The sequence below is a fragment of the Pteronotus mesoamericanus genome, unplaced genomic scaffold (genome assembly GCF_021234165.1).
Source record: "Pteronotus mesoamericanus isolate MK-2021 breed Mesoamerican mustached bat unplaced genomic scaffold, CSHL_Meso_final contig_181, whole genome shotgun sequence".
NCBI classification, from domain to species: Eukaryota; Metazoa; Chordata; class Mammalia; order Chiroptera; family Mormoopidae; genus Pteronotus; species Pteronotus mesoamericanus.
The window spans coordinates 3,301,200-3,326,448 of record NW_026555077.1 but is presented as its reverse complement, the minus strand read 5'-3'; the positions used below and the strand labels follow the sequence as shown (position 1 = coordinate 3,326,448).

Here is a 25,249-nt window from a genome sequence, read left to right as displayed (position 1 = left end):
AGCCAAGAAAGAAAGGATTTACTTCTCCTTAATAGAACATGGGGCTGTGCCCTGAGTTACAGATAGCTCATGCTCAAATACTTGGCTTCTGGATGGCTTCTGGGATGGGTTATATTTATAGGGGAAAAGTCATTACTCGTCGTGACTAAGGAAGTTAGGATCATTGTCACGGTCCTGGTCTCCACCAGTTGGACAGTGCTAGTTGATCATTGCATCTGGTTCTCACTTAAGCCATGGCATTATTCAGTCTGCTTTTGCAAGCATACAGTTAGTTGGGGTCCTTCTGGAGCTGAAACACAACTGAGGCCTAGATAGGTATCTCTAGTTTGACCTAACTCTTCTCTGTAGTCAACATACTGGAGGCTTTGTTTCTAAGATTACAGGATGCTCACACAGACTTCATTGTCCTCAGGGCTTAATGATTAAGCAAGGGAGAGAGAGGTGGGTGAGTTAGGGCATGAGGTGAGGCCAGTTTAAGTCACAGGGAAAACATCAAAATAAAAGGGCAGATTAAAGAAAATGGGGTTCCTGAGCACAATTGCATGGGGAGCATATGTTCTAGCAATTCTTCTAATTACATACAACAGTTCTAAGTGTTTCTGCTACAAATATTCTCCCTTGAGTATGAAATGACTCATGCAAGGATATGCATTGCTAGAGTCTTTGCAATAGCAAAAAATTACAAATATTTTAATTAACCATCAAGGGTTAAATAAACAATGGTATATTCATTATGAAGCCATTAAAAAGAATGAGGAAGCTCTGCATACATTGCTTTAGGAATATCTCCATAATATATTAAGTGAAAACAAAGCCAGAAAGTGCCAAACCATGTATAGTATGCTACTGTTTGTATAGGAAACAAAGGAAAATATGTACGGCTATATTTGCACATTCACAGAATTACTAAGAGCAGTTGCCTACAGAAGGAGAAATGAATGACTGGGGACAGGATTTATGGAAGGCTTACTTTTCTCTGAATATTCTGGTACTTTTAAAATTTGGTATGTTTTGCCCTTTCAAAAAATAAAAATGTCCCCCTTTCTGAAGAAAAAGTAGCCTTCCAAAAAAAAAACAAACAAACCCAATATTGATTAAAGAACCAATTTCACCTGCACCTCTAGACCTGCGCTGACCAATGTAACTGCATAGGGCACTTGAATTGAAACCTGAATTGAGATGTGTTTTAAGTATAAAATATACTCCCTATTTCAAAGTAGTAAAAATAAAATATTTCATTAACAACTTTTAAAGCATTGATTTAAATATTTTGGATACATTGGGTTAAATAAAATATATTCTTAAAATTAACTCCACCTGTTGCTGTTTACTTTTTTAATGTGTCTGTATGTGAGAGAGCACTGATCAGCCCAGAATTAAAGACCTTTGGGAAGGAGAACAGCTCTTTGAGATCTATACCTGGAAGTTTGCTTTTGGCCAGTGGCTGAAGTTGTAGACTGGGAAAGTTTAAATCCTTAATGTGTCTGTGTGTCCGTAATATGTCTGTATTACACATCCATAAAATACTACTTCTGAACAGTCTGAATTAATAAATTAGATTATGCCTTATATTAAGGAACTTTCTGATTGGTTTTTAGAGATAAATAAGTACTTATAAATGGCACAGTCCCCAAATTAACAAAAAATATTAAATATTAACCTCTTTGAATGAACTAGACGTTAAAGGGAAAAAAGTATTCTTCCAGAAACTGCTAGCTCAGAAACATTTTTCAAGTTCATGTAATTAAGATGAATCTTTGGACAGAATCAGAAAGTTTTAGTAATTTGGGTCTAAGAAAAAAACAACCATGTGGTTTGTTCTCTGCTTATCTTTATTTATAATATAAGTATAGTACCATATGTGTAAGTACAGTTTAACTTTCAGTGAAGAGACTAATTAGTCTGAATTTCCTAAACATTTTATGTTGGTTTATTGGTCAAAATAGCTAACCTAAATCCTACATAAAGTTTGCGTTTTTAAAATATAAATTTAGGCTCCACTAAATTGAATCATTATTCTAACTTTTTAAATTCCAACAATAATTATGTTTTGCATTATGTCAGACTGAAAATAATTTTTAAGATTTTTAGGAAATTTAAAATCTTGGACTGATATTGAGTAAATTCATGAATAATTATTGCATGACTACATTATTTCTTTGATATAATATTGAATCATGGATTACTGTGCAGTTTTAAGTTTATATACATTTGTTTCTTATTTTTATATGCTTTGGAATAAGTTATAGCTTTGAGCCAGGTTAATATATATGTTTCTTTTTGCCACTTTAGGGTATAAAGTGATATATATAGCCATGTAAAGTTGTGTTTATATTTATGAGCTTTGTTGGTCTGTTAAAATGCTTGTAACAAACAGTTCTCAATAAACTGCCTCTAAGTTTTGTCTTTGAAATCAAAGTTAGTTTCTTTGATGATCATATAGCTATAGTAAGAGCAATAGTGACAGAAAAATACAACCCTGTGCGGGTTTTTCTTTTCCCAGAGAAAAAGAATAGCTTTGTAACAGCGCAAGTCCAGCTGCCTGCTGCTATGAAAGCCAATACTAGACAGGCAGGTGCTGATGTAGAGGAAAGTGGTTTATTCAGATTCTGACCACCTGGAAGATGGGGGACTCACGTCTCAAAGCCCATCTCCACTCTCAGTGAAAGCAGAGGTTTTTCTAAGGAGGGAGAGGGGAACAAAATCAAGAGATCAAGGGATGGGATTGTAAAGTTCTCTACATGCAGACGAGCACAGTCCATTCCCATAAGGCAAGTGAGCTCACTCGCCTCATTTCTGCCATGTGAGGATACAAGAAGTTAGCACTTTGCAATGCAGGAGATGGCTGGCACCTTGATCTTGTACTTCCTAGCCTCTAGAACTGTAAGAACTAAATGTTTGTTGTTCAAGCCACTCAATCTATGGTATTGTTACAGCTCCCTAAACTAAAGCAGTCATCTACAGAGTTTCTTTTTTACTTTGATACTAGCTAGAAGGCAATGCTGTAAGCTACAGGCCAAAGTCTGTGCATTCAGGGACAGTCTCAGAGACTCATGGAAAGGATCAGGTGTTTTCAACTATTGATAGATTCTTCAACAAAGCCTCTTGAGTACAGATTTCCAAGCTGACATAGCTTAGACAAATTTCACACCCTACCAATGGACTAAGTCAGGATTTCTAGGACTCTTTAGTCTGAGAGCAGATGGCTTCTTAAAAGCAGTTCACTGCCCCAAGATCCAGAACAATTACAGAGAACTGAATGAACAGATGAGGGAAATTTAATCATGGTTTCTTGTTTGGAATATTGTTTATGCTGTTGTAATGTTCTCTTTTTATGGATATGTGTGGAAGCCCTTTTTAATTCTCAGGCTATATCTAGCCTTCAGTGTACTAGACTCTGTCTTTATAAACTGTAATTTTAAAATGGTATCTGATTTTGAGTCTCCATAATTCAGACACATTTACTGGATCTCCTTACATTTCATGGCAATATTCAAAAGGGAACTGTACTTCTGTTCCCTAGGATATCATTGAAGAAATTGATTCTGTAACTAAAGTCGTATTTCAGAATAACTTTAATTTAATCAGCTATGACTAGCCCATTATTAATAAACAAACGAAGTTTATATGTAGGGTCAATGCCTAAAAAACTGTCCCAGTAAAACTGAAATGGTACCTGGTTTACAGAGTACCAGCTTTACAGGGAACGTCTTGGTAAGCCAAGAACCTTAGTAAATTTTGGTGTAGCTAAGGAGAGAAATTCACCCAAATTCTTAGGTACTACTAGAGAAATCTGGTGAGTTTTTTGGACTAGGTTCCCTAGCCTTAAGATAGTAAATTTGGGAGGCTTTAAACTCCAATTAGAGTATCTGTATTAAAACTTTCAGACAGAAGTTAATCCTGTTTCTGGATTTGTGATACAAGGCTTACATGATTAATAAACACTTGCTGTTTCTAGGTCAATAGTTCACACCTGCCTTTTTGTAGTCAAAAATAATCTTGGCAGATAATTTATGATCATAAGGAAAGAGATTATTAAGAAACATTGTCGAAGACTTAGAAATGGATAAAATATTACTGAGTAGCCTTTTATTATATTTCATGTAAGATGATTTTATTTTTAGAGAGGGGAAGGGAGGGAGAAAGAGAGGGAGAGAAACAGCAACCTGATCTACAACCCAGGCATGTTTCCTGGCCAGGAACCATTGATGTGAGAGAGAAACACTGATCAGTTGCCTCTGGTACAGAGCCCTGACAGGAGACCAAACCCGCAACCCAGACATGTGCCCTGTCATGGAATAGAATGAGCAACTTATTACTTTGCAAGACAACACCCAACCAAGCCACCCCAGTCAGGGCCATGAATATTGGTTCTTACATTATTTTTATTTTTATTTTCTGAGGTGTCTCATAATTTAATCTCATGAAAAATGGGCAGGTAACTATGCAGTTCAAAATCAAAACATGACTTTTTCCCCATCATAGTATATAAATTAGGTAGCCACTATTACATGAAGTAATACAACTCCCTGGAAAGAATACAGATACACTAATAAGAACTCCACGCTTTTATTTAGGTTTCTTTTCAGAATGTATGCAGATGAAATGAGATTGTGTACAAGACACCAAAAGCTACCCACAGTCCAATAAAGTCATATAAAAATAATTTAAAGCAAATTTTACTGATTGATTTTAAATAAGGTATGTTAAATGGCTCAAAATTAAACAGATTTTCAAGTAACTTCTGATTGCAAAATGGGAGATTATAAACATCAAATTTTTTGCTATTACTGTACAAACTGAAAACAAATGCCTTCCAAATTGTAGCCAAATGAACTACTCTACTACAATATCAGTAAATCTACAAGTCACTGGCAAATTATTTAATGGCATCCACATCCCACCATATTTTCTCAATGTAAATTTTAAAACATCCTGAATACTTTTATCAACCCACTTTTTTGTCATTGGGAAAATATTGACATTCCAAGGAATTTCTCTTAATTTCAAAAGGTCAAAATAACAAATGTATTTTTCAAGGTTAATATAATCCAAGTACAGAGGTACTAAGAACAACACATAGTTTTAATGAAACCAAATATATTTGAGGAAAGGCAAGTCATAAAGTTAAACAGAGGTAAAATTACTATTAGAGTTAGTTGCATATGTTTAGTTAAGAGCACTTCTTTTAAGATTTTCACTGTGAAAAATCTTGAAGCCCTTTCTTCTTTCTTTAGCTTAGAGTGGATTATGTTCTATTAATCATGTTTCCATAGTAATTTTTTCCCAAGAAATTTTTTTGGAAGAATTTTTATTACTTAGAAAGGAGGAGAGAGAGACAGAGAGAGAGAAAGAGAAACAGAAACATTGATCAGTTGACTCCTGAATGTGCCTCAATTAGGGATCAAACCCAGGAACTTTTGGTGTACTAGACAAAGCTCTAACCAACTGAGCCACACCACGAAGGGCTCTATAGCAATCCTGTTAATTTTTATACTTGCCAATGTGTTCACGAGCTATAATAAGCCTTTGAATTTGTGCTGTACCTTCATAAATCTGCAAGGAAAAAAAATATACAGGTAGGTTAAATAGCTTCAGTACACAAATACTTCAATTTACTCAGTATTTTGGAAAATAGTGCAAGTTCTACTGTAATACCCAACTGATTCAAACCATATATAGTACAGCGATTCAAAATCTGACTTTGTGAAACCCATGAAAATATATAATTCTTCAAAGATTTTAAATTATTATAAAAAGTGATTTACCCAAACTTTGGAGGAGTCTTAAATAGTCAAATATTAATATTTCAAAGTTTGGGAAATATAAAGTCTGACATTGCTAAAATATTTCTCCAATTTCTTTGAACTGTTTTTAGCTAATTGTGACCTTTAGTCATTTTCTATTTCTACTCTTAAATCTATTTTTTTCTCTTGCTGCCTAGGGAACAGAGTTGCCAAAGAAAATGATGCTGGAAAGATTTGGTTTGGTTCACTTCCTAATAGCCAACCATTTCCAATTTGAACTTTTAATCCTAGCAACTTGTTAGTTCATCTTCTCAGATGGCAGAAAAAAGTTAAATGGTTGATAATAGTAATAATTATAATAACTATAGGCTGCAGAAAAGGGATAGTATCATTAGATAAACCTGCACCTTTGGATACAGCACAGATTCTGGTCCTCACTTTTTTCATGTCTAAACTGAGAGGCTGTACTATGTCTAAATTTTCTTCTCACTCTAGCATTCTAAGATTCTACTACTAAGATTTCAAATGACTGAATCTGTCAAATAGTTTCGGGGGTAGAGAGAAGCCAGGGAGGAGATAATGAAGAACATGACTTATAATTAAGGTATATGTGGAGAATGTGTGCATTTATATCTAATTTACTGCATACTCCCTTCTCTTTTGGGAGAAAAACTCCCAAGTTTTTCTAACCACCAATTTAATTTAGAAAACAGAATCATCTATATCTGTCTCCTCATGTTGGTTTTTTACTCCTAATTACACTTTCAATCAATTCAATAGTTGTCAGATAAGATTCAAAATAAAGTAATTTAATTTTGAATGATATGCACACTGCCCTGGCCAGTAGCTCAGTTGGTTAGAGCATCGTCCTGATATGCCAAGGTTGTGGGTTCGATCCCGGGTCAGGGCACATACAAGAATCAACCAGTGAATGCATAAATAAGTGGAACAACAAATTGATGTTTGTCTCTCTCCCTCCCTTCCTCTTCCTCTAAAATCAATAAAACTGTGTCTTGTGGTATTGGGAATCATCAGGTAGTGTTCCAGAAATACATACATACATACATACATACACACTATGCATGCTTTTAGGAGAGGGAACGGTGGGTTACAATGAGTTAAGATGTCAAGACTCAAAGAAGGCTGATCCAGACCCATGAACATTTCTAGACCATTTACTTTGTTAACCTATTCTCTCTTAAGGCATATACTTAAAGGTAACATTCTTATTTCTGTTAATTAGCTCTAAAAACTTCAACTTAAAATTATCTATGGTGTCATTTATTTTTATTACTAGTGGCAAAAAATCTTTAAATGATCAAAATCTGTTGTCATCTATAGGTACATTATTTCCTAAAAAACAAAAATAAATTATTTTTAATCTTACCTGATAGATCTTGGCATCCCTCATTAGTTTTTCTACAGGATATTCTGTATTAAATCCATTGCCTCCAAAAATCTGCACAGCATCAGCAGCTAACTGATTTGCAATATCTCCAGCAAATGCCTTTGCAATAGACGCATAATAGGTATTTCGGCGACCAGCATCAACCTCCCAAGCAGCTCTCTGGTAACCTAATCTAGCTAGTTCAACTTTCATTGCCATTTCAGCCAGCAAAAATGATACTGCTTGGTGCTAGAATTAAAAAAGAAAATAATTTAAGAATATCTATTGACTAATTTAAAAGTTTTTCTCCTGATGTTTTTTAAACTTTTAAAACTAATCTTAGACTTAAAAAGTTATACTCTGCTTCCTCCAATGTTAACATATTACAAAACAACAGTATACTTACCAAGAATAGGACATTAACATTGGTACTCTATTATCAATTTAACTATAAACTTCATTCAAATTTGGCTAAGTTGTTCCACTAATGTCAATTTTCTTTTCAAGGATCCCAAATATATTTCCAATGGCATTTAGCTGTTATTTCTTCTTAGTCTTTCACAGTCTATTAAAATTCCTCAGTCTTGCCCTGTCTTTCATGACCTTGATATTTTTAAAGAGTACCGACTGGTTATTTTTTGGAGACTGTCCCTCAATTTTGGTTTGTCTGATGTTCCCTTAGGACTAGAATGAAGTTATGCACTTTTGGCATGAATAATACAAAATTTATATATATCTTCTGAGTATCTTCTAGGATTTTTAAAGAAAATTGCTACATATAATGAGTAATAATAAGTATCAAATGTTGACAGGGGAGAGTGACTGCCATGACAAGGTCAAATAAAAGATGCCTGTAACCTTCTAGGGATCCATAATCAAATAGGAGACATAAGAGGGCTACTTTCACTAAGAGATAGTAAGTGTTCTATGAACTGTATGGCCAAGATATGTTATAGATGGATATATGTTCACCACTTTTTGATAACTGAAAAATTCAAATATATAGTACAGTTACAGATTTAGAAAAATGTATTTATGGAAAAAGCGAATATATAGCAAAATGTCCACTGTACTTAATTATCCCTGAACAGTGAGATTACAGGTAAGTTTTATTACTTAATTTTACTTATATTGTATCATATGAATTATAATGAACACAGAATGGAACATATGCTTTAAAATGAAATACACTAAAAGAAGTTCTACAGGTATGGGGGGGATAAATGGTGACTTTAAAAAAAAGTCTATAGGCATTCAGAAACAAGAATTCTAAGATGATCAGAAAGGTGCTTTGTGTGATAGGCATCATCAAAATGGGTTTTGAAGACTAAAAGATTATAAACAGATTATAAGAAACCCATGCTTCTCTTGAGAGGTTTTGACTAATATAAATCAAATATCACAAAAAATTTTTTAAAAAACTGACCTGTTCAATTTCAATACATTTACTATATTTAGAGCATACACCTAGTCACATCACTTTAGAATATAACAAGTTGCTTGAGATTGGCATGGTAATTAAGTCTTAGAGGAGGTATTATGAACCAATATGAATAATTTCTATGTGGGAGAAGTAAAGCAATATCCTCCCTTATTTCTGCGTGCCTGAATTGTGCCCATTTGCCTAAACCAGTGATTCTTTAAAGTTTCTTTTTAATTTTTTTTGTTTTAGTTTTCATTGTTTTTTGAATAAGTTACACACTCACAAGACCAAACTTCAAGGTTTCCTCCTACTTTTATCATCCCTCTCTTCTCCCATACCATTTAATTCCCCTTCCTGGAGGTAACCAGGTAACAGTTTGTTTTTAACCTTCCAGATACATTATATACAAACATATATGCAATTTCATCTACAGTCTCTGTTTTTTCACACATATGCTAGCCTACCATGTTGATGAGTCTTTATTTCACTTTTCTTACTTATCAATAAGTCTGAGTACTTTTTATATCAATCAATAAACTTCTTTATACATTTTTAAAAAATAACTGCAAAATATTCCACTGTATGGATGATCAACATTTTTGTTGTTACTATATTTGGTTATTTCTGCAGAATGCTGAAATGATATGTATGTTAACTGCACATAAAAGAGTGTATCTGAAAGGGAGTATCCATATAAAGTAGAGCCGTAAAACAGCCATTGCTACATGGGCCCAAATGTCGATACTTTTGATATACATATCCAAAATGTGGTTCATAAAAATTACAAAACTTGTATTCCCACTGGCAGTATAAACTGGAACTTATTTCACCATAGCCTTGGCAACCCAGTTTAAGACCCCATGCTTCTCTTGAGAGGTTCTGATGTACTAATCTGGGGTGGTGCCCAGTTTATGTGTTTTAACCAACACTCCCAATGAGTCACATTCAGCTGTTTTCGGCCCATGTTTTGAGAAACTCTGTTTTAAACCCAGATCAGATTCCTTGCAATGTGTCTAGCCCATAATAGTCTCTTATCTTTTGGTTTCTGTAACTTGTCTGTAGTTCTCATTTTTAGACTTAACCTTCTATATTATTTATTAATATTTGTTTTTATAATATGTATCTTATTCCAAAAGTCAAGATGAACTCTTTTATGTCAAACTCCTTTTCTTTCCCTGAAAATAGCACATATCGTGTGCAAAAAGGACAGACTCCTTAAAAAAGTGATGAGTGGGTTCAAATCTTGGTTCCATCATTTATTAAGTGGGCCTAATGTTTTACATGCAATAAATGGGACTAACAGTACCTACTCCACAGTACTGTAAGGATTAAATGAGTTAATACATGTAAAGCACTTAGAATAGTGACTAGAACAGAGAAAAAATCCAATTATTAGTATTTAATACAGTAGGTGTTCAACCACTATTTGTTGAATGAATGAAATAGAAGTTCACAATGCTAAGTATACCCTAAGTGCTAGGAATATACAGGTTTCTACAACAGAAATTCATTACTTGTATGGAGCATACATTCTAGTGAGGGAATAAAGAAAGACAATGAACAAATACATGAAGAAAAAAAAGCAGAATTAGTATGTATAGAGTGTTGGAGGTATTATTTTTAACATAGGGTGGTCAGGGTAGATTTCTTAGTGAAATGAATGACAAGACATTTGGGGGAAAGAGTAAAGACAACAGCAAAAAGGCCAGTGTAGCTAATAAGATTTGTAAGGATTTTAGATTTTAATGAGTGTGATGAGAAGATACTAGAAGAACTTTTACCATAAAACAGTTAATAAAGGAGATATAAATATACTTCTTTTATATGTTATTTCAGTCTCAAGTTTCAAGTAGTATTTTTCCCCTCAGCCATTTTCCTATCAAGAAATGGAACTCATTGGGAAAAGTTGTTGGTAATTAGCAATAATAATCAATACAAGTGGGAATTATTCTTAACAGATTCTTTCATACCATCCCAGATCACTCCAAATTTAACCCAAATGCAGGGTTTTTTACTAGAAAAAGGAATATGCAATTACTGCCATTTTGAAATTTTACCATGCAGTTCCTAGTTTTACTAATTGACAATAAAAAGTACCACCCTCTGTTTCTGGCAGCTCTCTTTAGCTATATCAAGTTAAGCAATATGAAAAAAGTAGAAGTAGCATTCACTTAAAAAGAAGTGATAATACCAACAATAATAAACATGGTAGTGAATAGGACAGCTGTAATTAGAGTATTCCTCTACACAGTTCCTTAAAACAAAAAAACATTCTTAGTCATTCTTTTTGGAGATAATAGACCAAAGCTATATATAAATCCCCATAGCATTTATTTTGTTTAGCCTAAAAAAGAGAAGACTAATGGTGAGGGGTCCTGGAATTACAAACATGCTCATTATATTACTGAGAAAAAATAATTATAATACACATAATAATTTTATTTTTTATCATTTTGGACTATATGGAAGAAATACTCTTGCTGGATGCTTTTAAGTCAGGTCATAAAATGATGAGCCTTTGTGTCCCACTGAGTCTAATGGCAGTGGTGTCACGTGTCTCCAGCATAAAATACAAGCAATACGCTCAGGGAGAACTAGGAAATGGGAATGGTGGAAATAGGATAGGAAATACCTAAAAACTAAGGCTGATTATTTTGGAAGTGAGAAGAAAAAAGGCAGATATATTGAAACATAGTTTTCTTTTAGAAAGTAATAAATCCTAATATATTACTTTGATATTTCAATTTTAAATGAAAAATAAAGATTACAAAGAATATTATAGATGAGTGTGGATTATCCACTGATATGGACAGAAAAACAATTTAAGTGGGGCTAAACTAAGCTTTATCACAAAAAAACCCAAAAATACCTCTGCATACTACATAGTTACCTCCCTCTCTCCTATACTCATACCACATCCACACCTAATACAAAATTAACATATTTACATTTTTTGCTTCAAATTTCTGTATGAAAACATAAGTATATGGTGATATATCTTTGTATATTTCCTAATATCAGACATGAAATGGCTAAACAATTATTAAACTGTGGACTCCAAATATGAGGTGACTTATTCATCATGCCCTATTCAGAGAACACAGACTCCAGCAGATTAGAGTTGTAAAAAACACAGAGACTGTGTGTGGGGGGGCGTGGAGGAAGGCTTGGCAGAGGGTAGACAGTGAATTATGGCATCATACCACTCTACATGTTAACTAAAAATACAGGCAGCCAGTGTTTTGCAGAGTAATTAGGAGGGAAGCAAATCTTGAGGAGAAATCAAATGGTAAAAGACTATATTTTTTAGTAAGTAGTCAGTAAAGACTGACTTTTCTATACTTACTAATAAGGGCCATAAGGCAAAAATGTCCTGGGGCTGATAGTAAGAACACAGAAAAAGAATATCCACCACCCATAAGAAAGGGAACAGAATACTCCATACTGAGTTCAAGAGTTATCATCAGACATGTGGTGAGAATGCCTGTAAATGATGACAGATCTGCACTGACTGATACTTGTAATGATTATCTGTTTAAGAGTAAGCTACATTAATAGTAGTATACATTTTACTAATCCGTATACATATAGTTCCATGTAGAAATATGAATGAGCTATAATGTAAACTGTACTTTTGGTCAAAAACAAGAAGAAAGGCTCAATTGAAAAAAAAAAAAGAAAAAGAGCTTAAGGAAAGAAACAAATTTTCCAGTTACCTCCAGGAAGGAATTTAAATCCTAATTGAAAAGAAATGACACAGACAGGGAAAAAAAATCAGACTGAGATTTGGGTTCAATGGGAAAATAACTGGAGTTTTAACGGACATACAACAGGAGACTTGGATTCAAGCATGAAGATGAGGGGCTAAAATTGAGATTCCCTGAATGGAAAGAAAAAGCACCTAGGAAAAGAGCTTCTTTCTAAAGGGGGAACTAAAAGTCTCTGCACATGAGGGCGAGAAACCCAGGACTCTGGCTGGAAGGCTCAAAAACAGAAATGAATCTCTTGAAGTGTGGAATCAATGTTTATGTACAGCCTCTGTGGGTCAAGATTCCTAAGTGGAGAAATTAATGTAAAAAAAAAAAAGGAAAAAGAAAAAACAGCTCTTGAAATGGTGAAATCTCTGATAAAAGTACAAAAAATTACAAAAGTCAAGCTCTAGAATGCTACCACAATGCACTGAAAAAAGGTAATACCTGCAGCAGATAAACTTACAAGCAAAAATTAAGAGAGAAAATATATGGACAAGGACAACAGCGTGGTGACAACAGAGAACAGAAGAAACAACAGACCAACAGAATAATACCCTAAGAACCTGAGATAACAAAAATATCTGAAAGTGACTATAAAGGAAGGCTTTTTATGTAATTAAGGAGGTAAGAGAAAGAGAAGCTAGGATATGCTTTGCTTCTTGTACAATCTAAAGAAGGACAACAACAAATGTAAAAACAAAAAACATCAACATCAATACTTTGCGATTATTTCTGGAGACTACATTATCTCAGAAGAATGCTCCTGAGATAACTTCCATTGCTGATAACTTGTGAGCCAAAGGGAGGAAAGCACACTAGAGATGTTTTAAAATACTGCTGGGATAGAGTCAAATACTACAAGGTTTAAAGGGAAAATTCCATTGTCAAATTAATAATCTTGTCATACTAATGATGGTTGTACACAGGATGTCCTGACACAGGTTGGGGGCACAAATGTGAATATATGTGAAACAGCTCTTAAAAATCATTAAGATTCCTTATTTAAAAAACAAAACCAAACCAAAAAAAAAAACCCAACCAGAATGGCCATAAAATCGAACTGTACGGAAGTCTAACCACCAAGGAGTTAAAGAAGAAACATTCATCCGGACTGGTAGGAGGGGCAGAGACAGGCAGCACAGATGGAGAGGACGAGTGGCAAGGTGACAGACTAGGCTGGGCGAGGCAGTGGCTGGTGGTCCCACACTCGCATGTGGATAAGCCTGGAAGAACAACTCAGGAGCAAGACAGACAACACAACCCTGAGTTCCAGGGTGCAAAACTACAGCCTCAAAACCTCTGGGTGTAAAAACCTGCGGGGTTTGTGGCGGCGGGAGAAACTCCGAGCCTCACAGACGAGTTCATTGGAGAGACCCACAGGGTCCTAGAATGCAAACAAGCCCACCCACCCAGGAATCAGCACCAGAAGGGCCCAATTTGCTTGTGGGTAACTGGGGAAGTAACTGAAAGCCAGGCAAGAGCCAAGTAAACAGCACTGTTCCTTCACCAGCCCCTGCCCCCACATACACTGCCACAACACAGCAACCTGGGTTGCCCTGCCTTAGCGAATACCTAAGGCTCCGCCCCTTAAAACGTACCAGGTGCACTGAGACAAAGAAATATGGCCCAAATGAAAGAACAGATCAAACTCTAGAAAACGTACTAAGTGACAAAAAGATAGCCAACCTATCATATGGAGAGTTCAAAACACTGGTAATCAGGATGCTCACAGAAATTATTAAGAACGGACACGAAACAGAGGAATAAGTGAAGGCTATGCAAAGTGAAATAAAGAAAAATATACAGTAAACCAACAATAAAGGGAAGGAAACAGACTCAATGATTTAGAATGGAAAAGAAGAAATATTCAACCAGGACAGAATGAAGAAACAAGAATTCAGAAAAATGAGAGGCTTAGGAACAACTTTAAACGTTCCAACATCTGAATCATAAGGGTGCCAGAAGGAGAAGAGGAAGAGCAACAAATTGAAAACGTATTTGAAAAAATAATGAAGGAATACTTCCCAATCTGGTGAAGGAGGTAAGACTTCCAGGAAGTCCAGGAAGCTCAGAGTCCCAAAGAAACTGGACCCAAGGAGGAACACACCAAGACACATCATAATTACATTACCCAAAATTAAACATAAGGGGAGAATCTTAAAAGCAGCAAGAGGAAAGGAGTTACCTAGAAAAGAGTTCCCATAAGACTCTCAGCTGATTTCTCCAAAGCAACCTTGCAGACAGGCAGGGGCTGGAAAGCAGTATTCAAAATCATGAAAGGCAAGGACCTATATCGAAGATTACCCTACCCAGTAAGGCTAGCATTTAGAATGGAAGGGCAGATAAAGTACTTGGTAAAGATAAAGGAGTTCATCATCTCCCAGCCCTTATTATATGAAATGTTAAAGGGTCTTATCTAAGAAAAAGAAGATCAAAAATTATGAACAGTAAAATGTCAACAAACTCACAAGTATCAACAACTGAACCTAAAAAAAAACCCCAACAAAAAACAAACTAAGCAAATAACTATAATAGAAACAGAATCACAGAAATGGAGATTACACGGAGGGTCATAAGTGGGTAGGGGGAGGGGGAAGAATGGGGGAAAAGGTACAGGGAATAAGCAGCCTAACTGGTAGGTACAAAATAGACAGGAAGGGAGGAGAATCAAGATGGCGGAGGAGTGAGTGGAAGTCACACTGACCTCCTCCCAGGACCAACCTGGAATTGCAACTAAATTGTGGAGAAATCACCTGGAACAAATAACTGAACAATAGCGAGAGAGGAGCCTTGTAACCTCAGACACAGAAGAATCAGCTTTAGCGCAATCTAACTGGTAAGGACTGTAGTATAGACCTGAGAAGGCAGGCGGGGCACCCACGGGCAGCAGCACCAGAAGGATATTGAAACGGCCAGTTGGATCCCCCTGAGAAGAGCGGGGTCTAAACCAAAAGCGGGGATCTCTAGCCCACAGCACCAGAGCCCAAAAAGTACACAGAAAACAGGCAGCTGCAAAAAGCAGCAGGGTTGCTCTCTGCCAGAGACAGGGGGCTGGAGATGCAAAGAGCCATTTAAAGGGCCAACGCAAAATTTTTATTTGCAGCCACTTACCCTGGTCTCTGGCAGAGGCGAGGGCAGAATGGGCTGGAGACACCTGAGGAGAGACTGGGGAAGGAGGCTTTGGGGAGAGAACTGAGAGAATAGCCGGCAGGATATCAGTGCTGACTCATCCCCCATGTGGCAGCAGCCATCTTGCTCAGGCAGAGACCACTCCAGAGTGGCACCAGCGTCAAAGGACTCAATAGCCCCACCCCTTGCTGTCTAAGCTGCCTGCTGTGTGCAGACTGGCAGCCACAGACAGTAAACTCCTGGTGAAACGGCACAGAGAGGTCTGGCAACACTTGAGGAGAGACTGGGGATGGAGGCTTTGGGGAAAGAACGGAGAGAGCAGCCAGCGGGATCTCAGTGCGGACTCCTCCCCCATAGTGAAGCAGCAAGAGAAGAGCCAATACCCCGCGCCCAGGAGAGACTCCGTCCCGCCCTGAGCTGTCTTAAGGCGGCCTGCTGAGTGCAGCGTGAATAGATTAACGGCTGAAGGAGACAGCCACAGACAGTAGATTACTGGAAGTCTTGAAGAGACTGCCTAAGGTCGGACAGGGTCAACATCTGACATCATCAGAGGCAGATACAGAAAGTAAAAACAGCAGTCTCCAACCATAGAAGTTCACACCACAAAGTCAGGAAATCAAGACAGATCAACTTAAGAATCAGAAGCAAAAGAGAAGAGTCCCCCAAATAATGGGAAGACAAAGAAATACCCCTCACTTGAAGGGAAAGGAGGAATACCCAGAAAGAGGAACAAATGAAATAGCGGCAAAGTAAACTATCAGATATTGAGTTCCAAACAATGGTTCTAAGGAAGCTCAGTGAACTCAGAGAGAATTACAAAAAATTACAGGGAAACTATGAGGAACTTACTGCAAACTATATCAGCATGAAAAAGGACATAGAAGCTATCAATAAGAGACAAGAGGAAATGAAGAATACAATTTCTGAATTGAAGAACACAGTAGAAGGAATCCAAAGTAAGCTAGATGAAGCTGAGGACAGAATCAGTGAGCTAGAGGACAAGGTATTAAAAAGCTCCCAGAAAGAGCAAGAAAAGGAAAAAAGACTCAAAAAGAATGAAGAGGCATTTCGGGAAATGCGGGACAACCTGATACAGAATAATATCCATATAATAGAGATACCAGAAAGAGAAGAGGATGAGGAAGGGATAGAGAAACTGAAAAAATAAGGAAGAAAAACTTCCCCAATTGGAGAAGAGAAAAAGTCAGGAAGCACAGAAGGTCCCATTCAAGAGGAACCCAATGAGGCCCACTCCAAGACACATGATCATTAAAATGCCAAATATCAAAGACAAACAGAGAATCTTAAAGGCAGTGAGGGAGAAAGAGGTAGTAACACAAAAGGGAGCCCCGATACGGCTAGCAGCTGACTTCTCAACAGAAACACTACAAGCCTGAAGGGAATGGCAAGAAATATTCCAAGTCATGAAAAGCAAAGGCCTGCAACCAAGACTGCTCTACCCAGCAAGGCTCTCAATTAAAATGGAAGGTGAAATAAGGAGTTTCCTAGACAAAAGAAGGCTAAAAGAATACACCTCCACCAAACCAGCATTGTAAAACATGCTAAAGGGACTGCTTTAAGATGAAGGAAAAGAGCTATGAATACCCAGTTCCTTTCATAGTTACCAATACTTGGTATTACCAATATTTTTAACACTCATTAATCTGATTGTGACAGTGATGTTATTTTAATTGTTCCTTTATTATTTGTTGAAACTAAACCTGTTTTAGTATATTTCTTGCCTATTTCTATTATTTTTTTTAAAAAAGCTTTAAATGACTTTTTGGTATTCTTTATCCATTTATTGATTAAAGGTTTGTAAAACTTTTTTCAAAAAAAAACCAAACAAACCTATTAACCATGTTTTAGATGTGTTGCAAATACTTTTCTATTCTATTCCTGGTCCTTTAACTTTTTATATATATATATTACTATATAGTTAAATGTTTAATATAGTCATATTGTCAATATTTACTTTATAGTTTCTGGGTTTGAATACCTTACTTCAGGTCATGAAAAATGTTAGTTTGTATTTTCTCCGAAAACTCCTTAGATTCTACATATTGATTTTTAACTCACCTGAATATTTCTTGTATAATGTGTGAAATAGAGCTCTATATTTGTTTTATTTCAAGTAATAGTGGTCCATGTACCTTATTTGTTGAACAAGACTTATTTTACCCATTGACTTGAAATATCAACTTAATCATATATTGTTAGACAGATATATACGTTTGTCTCTAGAATGTTCATTATATTTCACTGATCTACTTGATTATTTCTGTGCTGGTGTCATGTTGGTTTAATTGCTGAGACCTTAGAAGGGTTTTAAGTATTTTTTAATATAATTAACTTTGACATTTAAAAAAATAAATTAAAATCAATCTGCATTTAGGAAAGAAAGAGAGAGATATGGAACTGCTACCTTTTGTGACAACATGGATGAAACTAGAGATTATTAAGCTAAGTGAAATAAGCCAGCTGATGAAAGACAAAATACCATATCATCTCACCTATAAGTGGACTCTATTCAACAAAATAACCTAACAAACAAAATAAACCACAGGCATGGAAACATGGAGCAGACTGAAAGTGACCAGAGGGGAGGGGGAAAGAGGACAATGGTGGAAAGAAGGGGAAGGGACTAGACAAAGAACATGTATGAATGACCCATGGACATGGACAACAGAGTGGGAACTGACTGTGGGAGAGTGGGGTGGGGGTAGGGGTAGGATGGGTGGAGGAGGGTAAAGGGGGAAAAATTGAGACAACTGTAATAGAATAAACATGATTTATAAGTAAGTAAGTAAGTAAATAAATAAATAAATAAAAAGACAAAATAGACAGGAGGGAGTTGAGAATGGTATAGGAAATGGAGAAGCCAAAGAACTTAACCCATGGACATAAACTAAGGCAGGGGAATGCTGGTGGAAGCAGGGTGCAGGGTGGCGGGGGAAAAAGGGGAGAAAAAAAATGGGACAACTGTAACAGCATAAACAATACAATGCACTTAAAAATAAATAAATCACATCCAGTATTTAGAAGTGATACTCAGGTAACAATTTGAGAGATTAGAAAAATCATTTCAGGAAAAAAGCCCCAGAAAACAAACAAACAAACAAAAACTCAATGTGTTAAAAAACAAGAAGCTATGTTAAAAAACTAAGACACCATAAAAGACAAAGGGGTAAAACCAAAAGGACTGAATATACATTCTATAATAAAAAAAGTCATTAAACAATTCAACAGATACGGTTAAGTAGCAGATTAGGCACAGAATCAGAGAACTGGAAAACTGTCTGAAAAAAATTACCTAGAATATAGCATAGAGATAAATGATAAAATTGAGGTTTAACGGACATAGAGCAATGCCAATCCAAATTTGATCTGTGAACCAGTCCACAAACTGTTGCTGGTTCATGGTATAGAAAGTGAGAGCAAACATTTAAAAACTTTTATAACAATTTGATATTGTTGTGACATTCTTGTATCTACAAAAATGTCTACAATTGGAAATGAAAAACAAACTGATCTTTCATCAGTTTGAGAACGACTAACACATGGGGACAGAAAAAGGGGTGTTCAATGTACAACCTATAGAGAGTTACAGGAGACAATACAAATAATATATCTCTTTAATATCTGAAGAGGTAAGAATGAAACATTTCCCTAGAAATTCATGGAAGACATGACTCTTTAGTACTAAAATTATATGGTAATAAAGACGACGTGAAAAGGAACATGGATTAAGAGCATGAAATGGAGTCCTGGATCTGTGATGTATAAATTGTGTGATCTTGGACAAATTATTAATCTTTCTCAGCCTCAGTTTCCCAATCTTAAATGGAGATTATAATGCTACAAAAACAAGCGTAGTGTTGGGAGAAGTAGACAATATGTTTAAAATATGTAGCACAGTGTCAAGTGTACAAAAGGCACTCAGTAAATACTGGCTGTTCTTTTTTCTTAATTAACACAATTCCCTGAGCAGATAATAGTTAGTGGCAGTCTAAAGAAAATCTATTCTTGAAATTCATCCTGACAGATCACATTATCTTCTTGCTATCAAAGCAGAAATAGTTTGTATTTAAAAGATAATTTTCAAACATTTAGATGAAAATGAATACATTTACTTTTGAACAAAGCAAGCCAATATTAAAATTACCTCTACAAGCAGCTTTCCAAAAGTTTTCCGCTCCAGGGCATACTTGGTAGCTTCATCCAAAGCTCTCTGTGCTAGTCCCACAGCACCAGCTGCTACCTGGCATTGTAACATTTTACAAAGCAAAAGTTCATGCCCATTTTTAAAACACACAGTATAATGGCTATTTGCCTAAGATTCTAAATTAAGGATTATACAAAAAAATAACCTTAGTTTAAGGCAACAAGAAGACTGTGGGGGGAGAGCAGAAGGACAACGGCCTTTAAATTTATATTATTTATGAATTTAAGATTAATTTAAGACATTTTTAAGGCACAGGATCATAGCTAGAGACAAATCATATCTTCAGTTTAACAAAGGAAAGCTTTCTAGGGAAAATATTCCTAAGGAGTGAAAAAGAAATGAGTATGAGGGGGAATCCCCCCAAAAATTGAATTTATACAATATTGTTTATTTATTCTTACATGTTTAAACTTTAATCACCTTCAAAGTGCTCTCCATTTGATGCAATACACCTACCAAGACTTGTTTTTCCACTGCTCAGTTTTGAACTCATCGATTTTTTATGCCTTTTAGTACCTTTGCCATTTTTTGTTTCACCTCTACCACATGGGCAAAATGTTTCCCTTTGAGGAGTTTTTCATCAGGGGAAACAAAATGAAGTTGCTCATGGCAAGATGGGGTGAACTGGGGAGGTGTAGCTTGGGGTTCATGCCATTTTGGGTCAAAAACTGCTAAACATTCAGCGCGGTGTGGGCAGGTGTGCTCCTTAAATCACCTGTCACGAAATGGGCAAATGCATTAAGAGTCTTCAAAAAAATTTCACTGAAGCCAAATGCAGCCACCAAGTACAATGATTCAGATGGGCTCCTAGAACGCTCACCTAGAAGGGGAAGCATATACTACAAGGGGCCTGCCCTCCAGAAGATAATTCCAGGTTTTTTGGAGTCTCCCACATACATACCAGCAGGAATGATTAACTAAGTGTGAACTGCCTCTGTAAATCTAGCAGCAACTACAGTAATTTTGTATTTGCTAAAATAATTTCTGTAACAGGCAGTAAGAGAGTTGAAGAATTCTAAAATATAGAATAATTATAAAGCAGATATTAAAAAAGAAATACACACCAAGCATACAATGTTAAACATAAAACTATTCAATTTAATTAATAAAAGATCCTATAAAGATTATCAAGTCATATTACTTACTGGAGGTCTGGTTTTATCAAAAGCTCCCATTGCAATTTTGAAACCAGCTCCCTCACCAATTAAAACATTTTCTTTAGGCACTCTCACATCTTCAAAGACAATTCCTCTTGTATCTGAACATCGCTGGCCCATATTTAACTCCTAGTAGAAAAAAAATATACATTAAAGGAACCTTTTTTGAGGCAGCATGAATTTTTGCTGTAACCGCTGTTTTATGGCTTTCTGCAATTGTCTAAAACAAGGGTCAACGACCTATGGCCTGCAATGTCTACTTTGTAAAGTAAACTTTATTGGAATATAATCACACCTATTCGTTTACATACTATCTATGGCTACTTTCTTACTACAACGGTGGAACTGAGTAGTTGTGACAGAGATCATAGAGCCCTCAAAATCTAAAGTATTTGCAGTCTGTACCATTACCAAGAAAAGGTGTCAACCCCTAGTTTAAAATAATGTCTCATCTAAAGGTTTACATTACCTACAAAGACACATTTCATTATATGTTTGAAGGCTCTTTATTTTACTGTGAATGTCAGGAAAAGCATTTAGCAAACTGACTTGGGACATTTAATTTTAGCTTAACTAATAGAGCTAGCAGAGAAATATACTAGTTAAAAGTTAAATTTGTTTTCTCTCACCTGTTTCTTAAAATTAGATTAATTTAGGTAGTCACCATTTGCACATAGCTTTCTAATAGTTCTGTTTATATGTAACCACCACCACAATCAAGAGAGAGTATTTCAGCACTCCCAAAAGTTCTCTTGTATCCCCTTTCAATTAATTTTTTTAGTATATTCCCAACTCCAAGCAACCACTGATCTGATTTCTGTCCATACAGTTTTTCCTTTTCCAGAATGTCATACATGTGGAACAATGTCAGGCTTCTGTGTCTGACTTTCCATTTTTCATAGTGTTTTTGAGATTCATTCACGATGCTGTTGGTCAGTAATTCATTTCTTTTACTGTTGAGTAATATTCCCCTATATGGATGCACCATATATCAGTTATCCATTCATTAGTTGATGGACACCCCCTACCTACCCCAGTTTTTATCAATTGTAAGTTAAGATGCTATAAGCATTCATGTATAGGTTTTTGTTTTCATTTCTCTTGGATGAATACCTAGGAATGCTGGGTATGTAGTAAGTGCACATTTAACTTTATAAGAATCTGCCAAAGGAGTTACATTCCCTCAACTTTTTGTCTTGAAAATATTCGAACCAACAGAAGAGCTGCAATAGTATACCTTTTACCCACATTCGCCAATTTTCAACATTTTGCCACATTTGCTTTATTTCTGTGTTGGAGTTGTGTGTATGTTTAAGTATTAGAAGTATCTGAATTATTTGAGAGTAAGTTGCAGACATTATGACCCTTCTTATAGAAAAGAAAAAAATCTTGTTTTTAATAAGCAGCATGAGAAGTGTGGGCTATGGGAATATAGAGCTGTAAACAAATTCTTTTTTTTTTTAACATTAATGTGATTACCTCTCATGCGCCCCCTACTGAGGACCTGGTCTGCAACCCAGGCATGTGCCCTGACTGGGAATCGAACCAGCAACCCTTTGGTTTGCAGGCTGGCACTCAATCCACTGAGCCACACCAGCCAGGTGTAAACAAATTCTTTAATTTACTTGCTTTAATATTAATAATCTGCTTCCAGGCTTGAGGAAATGGTGACAATATTATAAAGTTTGACAGAAAAATCAACATCTCTTTATTTTGTTTCTAAGACTTGATAAACTCTAATACCTTAGCCCTTCACTCAGATATACTGAGAAAACTGTTCATGAAAACATTATTTTTCCTATTTTCCAGAATCACCTCAAACACCAGAACATTTAAAACCAAAAAGCTTCCTGGCTTCATCTCAAGCTATGCAATTTCTAGAACACAAAACATTTTGAAACTCATCAAATTTCACAAATTTACAAAATGCCCAATATTTCAAAAAAAAGATTTAAGGAGGTTAATTATATACAATATAATTATGTTTCTCTCACTAGAAAGGAAGCTCCCCAAGCACAGGGATTTATGTCTGTTCTGGGCCATACAGTTTCACTAATAGCGCCTAGCATATAGTGTTAACTCAATAATACACATTTATTGAATTAGAGATTTTTTTAAATGAGAAAAAAAAGAAAATGAGACTAGATATAGCAAGATAAAATCAAAAGTGGGTTTACTACTTTAAAAAGTATAAGCTGTTAGGTCCTTTACACTTTCTAGAGATGGCCATAATTTTTGCCCTGAATTTCCTAGCAACCATCCCTAAAAAAGAAACATGGATAAAATATAAATAAAACAAACCAATTGCTTAGAAGAAGCACAAGCATTCTTAGTACTTATAATCTGTTATATATAACAATCTCATTACACTTTTATTTGTAAAGTACAGTCTACCTTTAATATCTACTGTCAGGAGAAAATACATAGTGCCAGAAACTGCACTGGGCAGGTTCTTATTAGGATTGATCTCAACTCTGCCTCTAAATATGTAACTCTGGGTAAGTCAGTTTACTTGGATCTCAGCTGCAATATTCTGTAAACAGACTGAAATAATGTAGAGATTATCTTCCACCTTTAATATTCTACATCCTGTAACAGAAATTATTCCTCTCATGAAATCCAGCAAAATGTTTCTATTTTAAAGAGGTTTGGGTACAATAGAGATTCTGATGGCTTTTAAAACAGGATTATACAAATAGACATTACTGGTTTAGAAGTTTATGTAACTTGGTCAATTTCCAGTTCAGGAAAGGCTAATGCCACTATTAGTCTCGTATCTGACCAGATAATCTGTACCTTTGCCCATTTGAGAGGTAAGTAATATATTTGTGTAACCTTTAGTAACTCAGCATTAATGGGTCATTCGTGGTTTTCTCTTTCACAAATTCATTTTGCAGAAAGTTTTATACAGTTGTAAAATTCAATCTCCTCTTCCTGTTCTCAGAGTTATAATCTTACATCGTGCTTCCTTAGCTCTCACTAGGTCTACTTTAAGGACTTCATTTCTTTCCTTCTTTGATTTGTTAAATTTAAACTTTTCTTTTTAGTTTACTTGAAATGTTACTGCTAAATTTTCTCTGCACATTCAGAATACAATACTTTTCAGATATGTTAAAATGCCTTTCCTTATTTAAATAAAAATTTTCTTGCCTTCCCTCACTCAAGGCTCTTTGCCATTTCCATACTCTTCTTAGGCATAGATTTTTATATTTGTGTTGTATGGCTGTGAGTAATCAATTTATGTCACATTGTTTTAATCCATAAAATAGGCATAAATGTCACTTATCCTACTTGAGAGGTTGCTAAAAGGAAGGAAAGAAAGTGGGAAAATCTTTCGAAATATCTAAAACTCCACTGTTGGGCAGGCCCTATAAATAATTGTTTGATTTCTGCTTCGTTATCCCTCACAACTGTTACTAGCATTTCACAGAGACTGGCACCATAAATGGCCATTCTTTCAAATAATGATGTGAAATGATTCTTCTCACCTTAAAATCTCTAGCAATATATAGACTATTTGATTTGATAACATCAAAACACAGCTTTATTTTTACTCCAACTTAATAAAATGTTTTCAGTAAAGGAAACCAAAATGGTAATTTTGAAATTTTTGGTTCAAATAATATTTGAGGCCTTAACCACTGATAAATATACACTTTACCTTTCTTCCAATCTGTATTCCTGGGGTGTCTGCTTCCACAATAAACCCAGTAAAGGCTTTACCGGCAGGAGCCTTAGGATCTGGATCAGAACGAGCCAATAAAAAATACCTAATATATACATAAAACACAATAAAGACAATGATATTAGTAGACAATACATGGTAACTGTTATCCTCAGTTAATCTTCCCAAAAATTCCAATATTATTATCCCTTTTCCAGATGAGGAAATGAAGAATCAGAGAGGTTTAAAAGCTTGCTAAAGTAAAGTCACGTAATTACAATGTGGCAAAGGTAGTATTTCAAGTCAGGCCTCCTCCTTCTTTTTTTTTTTTTTAAATCTTCACCCAAGGATATGTTTGTGACTTTAGAGAGAGAGAAACATCAACGTGAGAAAGAAACATTGATCAGCATCCTTCGGTACACTCTCTGAATAGGGATTGAACCCACAACCCCAGTATGTGTCCTGGCTGGGAATCGAACCCACAATCTTTCAATGTACAGAACAATGCTCCGACCAACTGAACTACCTGGCCAGGGCAAGTCTACTTCTTAATTAATATGGTGTTTAACTTCTTTTAGTATACAAGTTGCAAGTAAAAATTCCTTATATCAAGGTAATGTAATATAAAAAGAAAGTACGTGCATGTTGAAACTGGCACTTTTTCTTTCCCAAAACTAAGTCAATTCTTTAAGGAACAAGCAATCTGGAAGAGGACAGCAGGTAGGGTTGCCTGTGAAAAGGAATCTATGAGGTAGAGGCGACTAT

The 25,249-nt window shown here is 35.6% G+C and overlaps 1 protein-coding gene across 1 annotated transcript in view; it reads right to left on the bottom strand.

Moving 5' to 3' along the window:
- Nucleotides 1-4,087: 4,087 nt before the first annotated feature.
- Nucleotides 4,088-25,249, bottom strand: part of ACADM (acyl-CoA dehydrogenase medium chain) — a 46,810-nt gene continuing 25,648 nt past the window's right edge. The window contains exons 8-12 of the mRNA XM_054566861.1: nt 24,482-24,590; nt 20,809-20,949; nt 19,604-19,699; nt 7,135-7,383; nt 4,088-5,556 (exon numbers count right to left, since the gene is read on the bottom strand). Of these exons, the coding sequence (XP_054422836.1) occupies nt 5,485-5,556; nt 7,135-7,383; nt 19,604-19,699; nt 20,809-20,949; nt 24,482-24,590 (667 nt within the window). The 3' untranslated portion in view covers nt 4,088-5,484. The remainder of the gene's footprint in view (nt 5,557-7,134; nt 7,384-19,603; nt 19,700-20,808; nt 20,950-24,481; nt 24,591-25,249) is intronic.